The following is a 13074-nucleotide window of genomic DNA, read 5'->3' as shown; positions in this document are numbered from 1 at the left end:
TTAGCAACATGGCCCCGCCAGATATTCGTCGGGATGCGGCATCATCTAAGTTCATTTCCCACGTCTACGCTCGACCGGACCTGCCAATATACGCGGATATCTTCGCCCACCCTGTCTAGCGCTTGACGTCTCGTCATCCAATCTGGTCCCCTACGCCTACACTGAACTTCTCTGTTCCAGACTCTTGGAAACAGAGCTGGCAGTCAGCTGAGGTCAAGAACAAACACCTCATCACAGACCCCTGCAAGCGTCAACCCGGCTTTGACCTAGCACGTTATGATTGGGCCCTCCTTAATGGCTATCGAACAGGCCATGGCCGGTGCGCCGCTATGTTCCATCGCTGGGGAGCCAGAGACGACCCGAACTGCCCCTGCGGCTACAAACAGACTATGACCCACCTAGTCAATGACTGCCACCTCTCCAGAATCAAAGGAGGTCTCAAAACTTTACATCAGGCTCAACCTGACGCTGTTGACTGACTATGGAAGAAGGGCAAACGCTAGAAGAAGAAGAAGAGAACAATTAAAAAATATTTAATACAGACAACACATGTAACCTTAGGACTACCAAAGGATAAATAATATGCTGTTAAGACTTAAGGCATTCTAAAATCTTTGAGGTTAACCATGAAATTCAAAATTTATTTTAAGATGTACTGTTATTGTTTTTTATTATTCATTAGGGCTTGAAGTATAGGCCGCGAGGTCTCCTATAGCTTAGATCCAGTATGTATTGTTCTAAGATATAAACGAATGGCTAATCTTCCATTATTTATTTGTTTGTGCAGTTACTGGACCTTGCTGCCTGAGTGATTCTACAGCTCCGGGAGACCACTCACTGTTTTTTCTTTTTAGATAGTGGGTGAGAGATAGAAAAGAAGAGACAGATGGAGAGAGCAGGATAGACACCGCGGAACACGAACTGCTTTGGAGCTCCCTGACTGCAGGTGTCCTTTCCACATCATTCTTGTCGAGTTTGTAAAACATAGGCACTTCCTAGTAAGTGAGGTGAATGTAAACATAGAGGAGCCTTTAGAAGGAACTGACGATTTAAATTTACTAAAACAGGACTGACTGGAAAATATCTGGAGAGTGTACCTGCCCCAGGAAGTGGAGAGCTTTCAGATGTGGTATCTTCATCTCTCTCTCTCTCTCTCTCTGTGTGTGTGTATATATGTCTCCCTTTTCCTGTCTAAAAAAGCTAGCTTGGAACAATGATACCTAAGTGATTACAAACAGTAGTAATCATAGAAATATAATAATAATTTTCTAGGACAGAAAGCAATTAATTGTAGTTAAGAATTACATATCAAGTTCAGCAATACAGTTCAGTTGGACAGTATGCTACCATGTGTTGGAGCCCTGCCTCCAACACTGAAACTTTGGTGTTGTAATGTTTTTCCCTTTCTCTTTCTCTACTTCTCTATCTTTCACCTCTATTTGAAGGCATCGGTCTGGAGCAATTATGCCGCAGAAGTGATTCAAAAAGAGAGAGGGACAGAGGGATATTTATTAATAAAACATTTCTCAATTGTGTTTCTCAAAGGCTGCAATTTAAATTGCCTAGTTTTAGCAGTGCCATCCATTACAATGTATTTCCTAGTACTCTTTCCTATATTCATTTGATAACTTAATATTGCTGTATGTTGTTATCTTTAAAAAGTAATATACAGTTTGACAGGCTTGCATCACAGGAGAAAGACCAGGAACTGTGGCGGCATGGTAATACAAATCTTTATTCATGTGGGAGCTCCAGAGTCGGGTGTAAGCACAGCGGGTTAAGACACGTGGTGCCAAACCGCAATGGCCACCTCCCGCTCTGCACGCTAGCCCGTCTCCAGGTCAGAATGTGGGAGAGAAAAGAGGAGTGAAACCAGGAACAGAAGTGGGCTTTATAGGGTAAAACCGGAAGTAGCAAGTGAGGAACTGAAATGGCTGGTAAAGGGGATGGAGAAAAGAAAGGGCAGGAAGTTAGAAAGCTTTCATAGCAAGGGTTGCTAGGGTTTTAACTGGCGGGATTAATGTACCCTGCTGGCAGGGCAGGTCTGGAGGTAGAAAGAAGATAGATCAAAGGAATGGGTGGGGAATCTTTCAGGCAAGACAATGATTATGTAAATAGTATCAGCAATGGAGCAGGGGGTTGGCTTAATGTCCAACAACAGTTCATTACTTAAAGAATGCTAGCTACAATACTTTGTATTTACTACTTTCAGAGCATTTCTTTGCAGTAGTTTCCATTATTATCAGCTGCGTATATATGCCATAGAAAGTTGAGGCACACAGAGCTTAACAGTGTTAAAAGCTGGTAGGTGGGAACCAGTATAGGATGAAAGAAAGTATTGATTGGGGAAATTAACATTTTTGTCTTTGCATCCTTCTGTGTTTCTTGGCAATTGAAAGACTCAACACCTGGCTAATATAATAACATAATAGTGTTTCATATTAAAAATAGATTAATGGGACTTTGTCATAGTTACAAGCTGACATAAGAAACATATAGTAATGGTTCTGGTACTGTAGTAGACAGAAATAAATACATACTTAAATTCTCAAGTATTTGACAAATCCTAATTTTGCAGCATAGTAAACATGAAACATATTTGACATATCTAAGAATCTTTCAAAGGTGCTAAATCCTAGATGATACTGAGTATGACTGAACTATGTGAACTTATGGAAAGACTCATCCAATAGTGTTTTTTTCTAGATTCCCTGATTCTTTTCCATTATCTGATTGCTTTCTATACTTGCATATAGTATCCATCATGTAAACACTAGATTTCTGCATTCCAGGTGAAGCTATATTGTACTGTAAGCATTAGCGATAAAGATTAGTAAATGTTTCTTAGAAAACAAAAACACTGTCCAGTTTAGAATATAACAGTGGAACATTTTGTTAAAATGACTTTGTACTGAGGGAATTTTTATTTGCAGTAATGAGAAAATAAATAAAAAAAGACCCAAATATACTTTGTCAGAAATTGTTTCATTTGAAAAGATACAGGGAAACTGTTGCAAACCAGGGAACAGTCATGAGGCTGTCAGTAATGACACTGGAGAGAACGTTTCAGCATTGTTTTCATTTTGCAAAATCATCTATTACAGAAGAGTAGTTTGAATTGTCTGCCTTGTTTTCAATTTTTCCAAAATATATTCAGACAAAATAGTCTGAATTGGCTATCTTGTTTTTTCTATTTTGTTCCAGATTTATTTCTGATCATAGCCCTTTTTGAATTTAGATGCTGTCTCTTTGGGGGAATGAATGCTTAATCTTCTTATGCTTAATCTTCTCCTGCCTATCTGAAATGAGCACAGAAAACATCTAGACTGATGACCCCCCCCCAATACTATATTTTTTCTTTCAGGCTGTTCAGAGCCTCTGGGGATGAAATCAGGACATATACAAGACTATCAGATCACTGCCTCTAGCATCTTCAGAACTCTCAACATGGACATGTTCACTTGGGAACCAAGGAAAGCTCGACTGGACAAACAGGGCAAAGTGAATGCCTGGACCTCGGGCCACAATGACCAGTCACAGTGGTTACAGGTATTGCTTTCAAAACACTCTTTCATTACATCCTGCTTTTCTTCCCTAGCAGATTTCCTGTTGATTAGTTGAAACCAGAGTCATTACCTTCAAGTTAAATTAAATGTACATTACTTTGACTTAACCGAAGTAATGCAAAGCATTTCCTGAGAAACCATGTCTCTGTTCATTTATTTTTTTTTCTTTCTACTCTGATTTTTCTTTATGGACACTGCTATCAGATTTATCCAGCAGATTGGACTAGATAACTCTATGTATAGGTCAATTCAATCTGTTATGAGAGCCTTTGCATTTTGACTCTCGCCTGTTCTGTTTGTGTCAATATTGGTTTGAAAGTGTCAGAGCAAGATTCTACATTACCCTGAAATCATGCCACTCACCTCCAGATGGTTCCAACAGAATCATGACTCATGACTTATTAGTTTTCTACCTGTGGTTGCTAAGCAATGGAGCAATTTGATTATATTCTCATAAGAAAATGTGCTTGTCAACACAAGACACAGACACTGCAGAGTCTATCATTTGCAAGTGAAGTAAGGTTACAGTCTGACTTTGCTTTAAAAAAAAATCTTGAAGTACATTTATTCCTGGAGTCCTTTTAAGTATGCACACATTTGTTAACATCTTTGTTGGCGAGGTGAAAAAAAAAGTGCTTAATTTCATAATGTGAAAGGAAGCTTTTGAAGGGTGTGAGTCCAATTTTTGCTGATTTTATACTGCATCTATGGATTTCAAAACTGGGATAAACCATTGCATTGCCAGAAATCATAAAAACAAAGTAGGAAAGGTCAGCTCTCATCAAGCTGCAGTTAAAACTGTTCTCACAAATCACTTGAAATCTCCCAAAGTCTCAGTGATTTGGAAACATGCATTTTTCCCTCTTAACATTCTCTTCACATTCTATATAGATCTTTATTGACCTGGAGCTTTATGAAGTTCTTTCATTAGCTGCAACACATCTGTTCATTTTTATTATGCTATTAATTAATTTGCAAGGATCTGTACACCCCGATGCTCACAGCTACTCTATTTACAGTTCCTAATATATGTGATCAACCTCCATGCTCATCAAGAGATGCCTGGAGAAATAAGCTATGGAATAGATGGCATTGTTCCATTCAGGATGAAATGGATGGATCCCAGTGAGAATATGCTAAGTGAAATAAAGAAGTGAAAGGCAGTTACCACATGGTTCCATTTGTATGTGGACTATAGTAGTGAAAGCAAATGAACTTACAAATAAGTAACTAGACTGCCTCTTAGATTCTGTGCAAATGATGGTGCCTATTGCAAATTATGGAAATATTGAGAGGCATACATGGAGGGGCACAGGAACTTTGGAGTTAAGGGTAGTAAGTTTCACATACTTACAGAGTGTGTGTGTGTGTGTGTGTGTATGTCACATGCTACAGAACCTGGGTTTAAGTCCCTGGTCCCTACCTGCAGGGGGAGAGTGTGTGTGTGTGTGTGTGTGTGTGTGTGTGTGTGTGTGTGTGTGTTTGTGTCACATGCTACAGCATGTAAGAACCCGGGTTTAAGTCCCTGTTTCCCTCCTGCAGGGGGAAAGCTTTACAAATGTAAAGCAGTGTTGCAGGTGTCTCTCTGTTTCTCCCTTTCTATTTTCCCCTTCCCTGTCAGTTTTTGTCTGTGTCTATCCATTAAACAAAGATAATTTAAACAGAGAATATTGTAAACAAGAGAAGAATAGAAGTATGCCACATACAGCAATAATTACTGTAAATGGTCTGAACTCACCAATCAAAAAACACAGACTGACCAGATGGACTGAAATACAAACAGAAGCCATCTGTTGTATTCATAAAAAAATGTTATATTTCCAGTCAAAAAAGTCTGAGGCAGAAATTAATACTATATTGCTGGTGCTCACATGAAGTGGCTCCAACCAGGGGCTAAGCCTCCGACCCTCCCTCATGAGCTCAAGGGGATGTGTGACTCAGAAAGGAGATATCGGGAATATTCTGGTACGAACATTCATTTATTGAGTACAGGTTTTTATAGAGAGTTAAACAAAGAACATTTTTCACATATGTCAGAGATTACAGGTTTCTTAAAGGTCAGCTTGCCCCTATGGTAGGGAGCTGGTATGACAAGAATTGACGAGATACATAAAGGTCAAAACGATTAGTCCCCATGATGCAGGCAAGTTAATTATTCAAAGGCATTTGAGAGAAGCATAGGGGTTAAACCAGTAAGGTGAGGTAGAGAAGAAGAAAAACAAAAATTGATGTAAATCACAGATATCATAGGGCACACGGAAATAGAATTTTGGGGTTTCACTGCCTGGTGTTGGGGAGGTGTATGATAGAATGTGTTCTCCTTTATGATCAAAAGGTGAAGTGGATGTGTGACCTTTGAGTGAACCCTAAAGCAGGCAGCCATTTGGCCTGCTGCTAGCAGGGAGAACTAAGTGTGAGAGGCTTGTAGGTTTTCTGTGAGCTTGAGAGACTAACAATGAGAAACAGTCTGGGAGACGTTTCCCTCTTGGCTCATCTCTATAAGGAGAGAGGCTAACAAGTGGGGTGTCTTTCCAGACCTCCATCAAAGATGGGAGAGCTCCCCTAAGCTCTACCAAGCCTTCACATAGTCCCACACTATATAATTGTTAAATGATCATTCCAACAGGAAGATAAATCACCATTATGTATGAAATCAATATAGGTGGACTCAGACATAACTTGAAGGGTAAACTTGCTGCTGTACTGTACAGTAATAGCAGTGAATCTTGTTTTTTTCCTTGTGTTTGGGGAATTTTTTTGCTGGTACTATGCACCTGCACAATTCCACTGATACCTTTGTTTTTTGTTTGTTTGCTTTTTCCCTTTTCCTTTCAGTTTTGAACAGAGTGTAGGAAAAAAGACAGAAAGATAAAAAGAGACACCATAGCTCTGTTCTACAGTTAAGGGAGCTCTTCTCAGTGCTGTGCGTGAGCTCAGTCCCATGTGGCTCTGGAGACTCACATGGTACAAATTGTTCACTCGTTTTTCTCAAGTCACCAGAGAAATCAAGTACTTAAATGAAGTGAGGGATAAGTTGAACGTAAATATATACAGAAACTGGGAAAATGTGAAAGTCCATGAAAATGAAATCAGACCACAATGCACAAGGTTCAGATATTGAAACTAAACTGTAAACTATATAGAAAATTTAAGTAATACATTCAGGATAATACGTAATACACCTTTGGGTATTTGACCTTATTATCATGGTAAACTAAGGCAGGAGCTGGGCAGTGGTACACTCGGTTAAGGACGCGCATTACAGTGGGCAAGGTCTGGGATTCAAGCCCCAGGTTCCCAACTGCAGGGAGGAAAGCTTCCCAAACAGTATAGCAGGGATGCTGGTGTTTCTCTTTCTCTTTCCCTTCCTGTTTTCCCTTTTTTTTTTCTTTTTTTTCTTTTTTGCCTTTAGGATTAATCGCTGGAACTCGGTGCCTGCACTATGAATCCGCTGCTCCTGGCGACCACCTTTTTTGCATTGTTGTTGTTTCTCCTTCTGCTGTTGTTATTGTTGCTGCTATTGTTGTTGTTGGATAGGACAGAGAGGAGAGAAAGACAGAGAAGGGGAGAGAAACATGTGGACTTGCTTCACCATTTGTGAAGCAACCCCCCTGCAGGTGGGGAGCCAGGGGCTCGAACTGGCATCCTTCCACTTTGCACTCTGTGCGCTTAACCCAGTGTGCTACTGCCTGACCCCTTCTCTTTCTCTTTCTATCTACTCATTCCTTCTCAGTTTCTCTCTGTCTCTAATAAATATTTTTTTAACAAAAGGGAAATTAAAACAAGAATAAACAGCTAAGTCTACATCAAATTAAAATGGTTTCTATGTCAAAATAATCTAACTGGAGAAAGAAAAGATAACCTCACAAAATGGGATAAATATATAGGCACTTCACATATAAGAAAAAGATTTGTTATCTAAAATATATAAATAAAATGTACAGCTTATCAGCAAGAACAGCGAAAAGAAACCTAATTAAAAAGTAGGTAAAAGTGACTGACACAAGAGCTGACTGGGGAGCCTTCTTTGTTTCTGTGAGTGTACCAGCCTAGCTGCCACAGCGCTTGTTAAGAATTTGATGCACTGCTCTTGCCTTACCTCCCGTTCTTTCACTCTTTTGTTCTATCACTCTGTCTCTCTTTGTCTCTTTCTCTCTCTCTGAAATTTGTGGTATATATACACAATTGAGTACTACGCAACTGTTAAAAATAATAAGATCATCTCTCTCGCAATATTGTGGTCAGAACTTGAAGGCATCATGTTGAGTGAGACAGTAAGAGAACTAGCAATACGGAACAATCTCACTTTATAGGTGGAACTTAGGCATAAAGGACAGTAAAGGAGGAGATAAGGTGAAACTTGTACTGGGTATGCATATTGCATCAAAGCAAAAGACTCTGGGAAAAGTGGAAAAGGAACAGGATGAAGGTACCTTGTGGTCCTGTTATGTCTCCTAGACACCAGCCAAGTGAAAATGAATGGCTGTGCCTATGTGTTAAGACTATATTGTACACCATTAGCCCCTCAATATTTTTTAAAGTGCTCTGTAAATAACTGAGAAGCTTAGAGACTATATTTTAAAGAAGTAAATTACTGATAAAGGGTGTGTGTATATATATACACAATATATATATATTGCTTTACAGCAGTGAAACCCTGACAACAAAAACAAAAAAAAAACTGAGCAAGAGGTTCAAATAGACATTTCTCCAAAGATAAAATGTTCCATTACTTTGGTTTGTACAATACTCACTGAAACATAGAGCAAGAAATTGTTCCGATGTGTTTTTTAAAAAGGCCTGGAGGGATTGCCAGGTCATAGGGTGGGTTCATTTCTAGCGTTCTGGAGACTCCTGTTCCTAGTTATCGGGCCAGTTTGCATAAGATTCAGCTGTACTGTGAACCATTAGTACTTCCCCTCATAAAATGATAAAAAGACAAAAACAAAAATATGGAGGCTAACTCTCAGCTTTCTGCCTTGAACAAAATCTTCTCTTTGACTAAGTAAATGAACTTAACCGAGCAATTCCTGATTTATAGTTGAACATTTTCAACACATAGTTGTACTAGATTCCAGCCCTGCTATAAAAATAAATTAATGTTCAATTCAATGAGATCTTCTAGTATCAAACCATTAGCTTTTGTGGTTTAAAAAAAAAAAGAAAAGAAAGGATTAAAAGAGCGCCGGTCATGTTGGATCATATGCTCAATAAGTTAGAGAAAAGGGAACAAATAAAGCCTACAGGAAGTACCAGTGATGAGTAGCTCCTTTCTTTACACTTCTTTTCTTTCTTTCTTTCTTTTTTAGTATCTTTATTTAGTGAATCGAGACAGCCAGAAATCAAGAGGGAAGGGATGATAGAGAGGCAGAGAGATACTTGCAACACTGAGTCATCACTTGCAAAGCTATCCAGCTGGGGACCAGGGGCTCAAACCCAGGTCCTTCTGCATTGTAACATGTGTGCTCAACCAACTGTGCCACCAGCCCCCTTCTTTATACTTCCAGTGTCTTTTGTGAAGAGAAGAAAGCATAATCCATCACCATCCGTTACAAACAACACTATAAGTGTATGTTCACATTTTCTTTGCTTGTTCCAAAAGGGAATTTTCAACCAAAATTAGAAAGCAAAATAAATATGTCATTAAATTATTTTATGTGAGCAATTTTGATACATTACGTAAGTTTCCATTGACAAAAGTTCTTAATCTTTATCAAGGTAGCATTAATTTTTTTTTCTGAAATCTCAACTAGGAATGGTAAAAATAAATATTAATAAATCAAAATAACCATATCACTTGACAATTTTCTCAACTGAAAGTGTTTTCATAGTAGAGTGGTCTTGTGTTTTGGTGTCCATTTTCAGTGGTTTTCAACAGATTGAGTAAATTCTGTTTTTATTTATGCTCTAACTACACACACTGATTTAAGTTGAATTTAATTCCCTTTCACGTTTAATAACAAATTCTATCAAGGGTAGAATCATTACTGTTAATTTTATAAATTGCAAGAAATATTTTATATGCTATACACATCTATGTCTTTTTGTCTTTTTATTAGTTATGTAGTAGTGCTTTACAAGATCATAAAATTATGTACCTGAAATGAAATTGGCATATTGCCCCCAAGTTAAAGACTCTGGGGTGGGTGGGTGGGGAAAATACAGGTCCATGAAGGATGATAAATGACATAGTGGGGGTTGTATTGTTAAATGGGAAACTGGGGAATGTTATGCATGTACAAACTATTGTACTTACTGTTGAATGTAAAACATTAATTCCCCAATAAAGAAATACATTTTAAAAAAATCATAAAATTAAAGGAAATTATACTTCCACAAATCCCCACCATAGAAACACATACACAAACACAGTGATCATGGCTATAGTTCTCAAAAGTCTTAGAGACATTTTGCAACTTGACTTCTTTTTGTGAGATCATGTGTTTCATTTTACTACATTCCACATGTGTAAAATAAGCCAGTAAAAATGTCCATATGTGGAAATTGACTATTTTAAAGAGCATCATATATTTATTTATGGCTTTGATCATATCTGCATTGGTATGCAATCTGTATTGAGTCAAGTTGCATTAACTAAAATAATTTTACGTGAGACTTCATAAATTCATACTGAATCACTGTATATGTATTGCTGTCTTATTGGTAGGAACTATAGAAATGGGTGATTCACCTCCATAACTGAATCTACTAAAGTCCTTCAGATTTCAAAAAGGATAACATAATAGAATTGACTAGCCAGAAGGAAACTTCCAGAGTGCCACCCAGTAAATGGCCTTGGTCTATTTGGTCTATAAGACATTACTAATTTAATCGGTGTGCAATGTATTTCAACCAAATTAGCAGAATTAATAGAGTTGTTAGACTGCACATTTTATTGTTGACTTTTGTCAAAATTGCATCTAACCCTACACCGTTTCATTTCAATACTCATTTTATGGAAATGTCTAAGAAAGCAATTGAATTTAAGCTTTCAAATTAAATGTTTTATTTCATTTAATCCAGTTCAGATTTTTTAAAGGGAATGTTCAGACCATAAAATGCACAACATTTTTGTAAGTTGAGGGCTGGTCGGTAGCACCGCAGATTAAGCGCACATGGCACAAAGTGCAGGGACCAGCTCAAGGATCCGAGTTCACGCCCCAGCTTCCCCACCTGCAGAAGGGTCGCTTCACAAGCAGTGAAGCAGATCTGCAGGTGTCTGTCTTCCCCTTTCCTTCTCCACCTTCCCCTCTACTCTCAATTTCTGTCTGTCCTGTCCAACGACAACAACAATAACAACAAGGGCAACAAAATGGGAAAAATGGCCTCCAGGAGCAGTGCAGGCATCAGCCCCAGTGATAACCCTGGATACAATAAAAAAAAAAAAAAAGAAAGTTAAAACATTTTTGTAAACCAGTAACTTCTTTCGTCCTTAAGAGCTAGAGAAGAATCTTTAGGGAACGGGGATCTCTAGGCCCCCTAGAGCCATTTTGCAACATAAAAATTATTCTAATGGCCAACTCACTATTCCAATATTTCATATGCAGTAAAATGTAAGTCTGTATAAAGAATCTATCAATAAAGTAGAGCTTAAAAAAAAAAAAAAGAGCTGGAGTCGGGCGGTAGTGCGGCGGGTTAAGCGTATATGGCGCAAAGCACAAGGACAGGAGTAACGATCCCGGTTCAAGCCCAGGGCTCCCCACCTTCACAAGTGGTGTAGCAGGTCTGCAGGTGTTTATCTACCTCTCCCTCTCTGTCTTCCCCTCACTCTCCATTTCTCTCTGTCCTATCCAACAATGACGACATCAATAACAAACAGTAATAACGACAACAATAACAAAAAAAAGGGCAACAAAAGGGAATAAATATATAAAAATGAATAAGTTAAAAAAATACCAATGCTGAAGATATAGCTCAGTGTTACAGGCTTGCATAGTTGAGGCCTAGGTTCAATTCCTGGCACATAAATAAATAAGTAAAATAAAATAGAAGAAAGAAGAGATCAAGTAATGAATCTTATTTAATATTGTGAAACAACCTCCATTTTTATAATACTATCATATCTTGAAATATGTGAAGTGAATCTAAAGGCATTCATCCTTGGCTGGAAATATACTATAAATCAAGATATTTTTAATAATTTTAAAAGAAATAATTATGCATTTGGGAAAAAAAACCTTTAAGGCACAAAGTATAATTGAGCAGAGTATGAGAAAGTTCTTAGATCATAAAAGAAAGTACAGCTAGAATCAATGTAGTCTACTGAGTATTTAATGTGGAGTCCAAAAATCTGGTTTTCAGGGTTGGCAAATCACATTAATCTTCTGGAACTGGGTTCATCTAAAATACAGATATCACAGAATGCCTTACAGGTACTTTTTCTCTTTGAAAAGTTTTTGTGTGATGGCATGGTAATTTCTAAATGATGACTGGCAAAATTCAAGACAGACAATTTTCTGAATCACCAGAAAGTTTCCCGTGAAGTTGATGAAGACACATTATAGAGTTAGATCATAATTATGGATATAGTTATCTAACCTTAAAATTAACTTTGACAATTTTAATCTGATGTTATGTAGCTAATTACTATTCAAAATTCTGCCCTTAAATTTCAACACATTCCAGTAATGAGTCATTTTCACCAATTAATGTTACATCTCTCAATGAAAAATTTTACAAGGAGAATTCCTTAAGGCCAGACAATAACAAATATTAAAAAGTTATTATTTAGTAGTAATGCATGAGCACATAGCAACTCACATATTAAATCATAAGTATGTACAAAGTAATAATTTTTGATAGAGGTAGGAAGGACTAGAGTGGATTTACATGCCAGGTGCAATTATAGCACCATCCCCCCAAGATTGATGGTACAAAAATTTTTAGATAGTGGCTTGTGTTTTGGAGTTTATTTCCAATGACTTCATTGCTCCTAAATACAAATAAATATTTTGAGACACCTTTTATATAACAAAATACAATACCAGGTGCAAAGAACTGAAGAATATATCCAGCACTGTGCCTGCCTGAAGGATTACTGGTGCCCAAAGTTTCATAGATTCTAATTTCCAGAAGTCATAAACAGAAGTATGGATAGCGAGATGATTTCACTTAAAAGTGGTATTTGAAATTATTGAACAACTGAACAGAAGGGTTTTGAGAATCGTATATGCACATCTGGCCCATTCACGTCTTTATGATAATGTGAATTAAATGACTTCTGATTCCTTTGTGTGTCAATGGATTTTATTTTGTGACACATAAGTTATTTTTGCATGCACAAAATATAGTTATAAGGATTATAGTGCTTCTTTTCTAAAAGTATGAGCTAAAAAGTTGCCAGTGAGTAGAATTTAGAATTTTGGAGTACTCACTCAAATAAAATGTAATTTGTCTAGACTTTCAAATAAAATGGAATCAACATTAAGGAATCCATTTAGTGACGTTTGTTTGTCATGAAACTATGAGAGACTTACTGAAGATTTCTTGGCCAGTGAACACTGGAAAA

The 13074-nt window shown here is 37.5% G+C and overlaps 1 protein-coding gene across 3 annotated transcripts in view; it reads left to right on the top strand.

The window, feature by feature from the left end:
- The window catches only part of EDIL3 (EGF like repeats and discoidin domains 3), a 425344-nt gene that overhangs the window by 312537 nt on the left and 99733 nt on the right, over positions 1-13074 (top strand). For all 3 annotated transcript variants that reach the window (XM_060201139.1, XM_060201136.1, XM_060201137.1), the window contains one exon: positions 3365-3549. In XM_060201139.1, the coding sequence (XP_060057122.1) occupies positions 3365-3549 (185 nt within the window). The remainder of the gene's footprint in view (positions 1-3364; positions 3550-13074) is intronic.

Source organism: Erinaceus europaeus, chromosome 11 (assembly GCF_950295315.1).
Source record: "Erinaceus europaeus chromosome 11, mEriEur2.1, whole genome shotgun sequence".
Classification (NCBI taxonomy): Eukaryota; Metazoa; Chordata; class Mammalia; order Eulipotyphla; family Erinaceidae; genus Erinaceus; species Erinaceus europaeus.
Note: the sequence above shows the minus strand (reverse complement) of the source record. Positions and strands in the feature narration are given on the sequence as shown.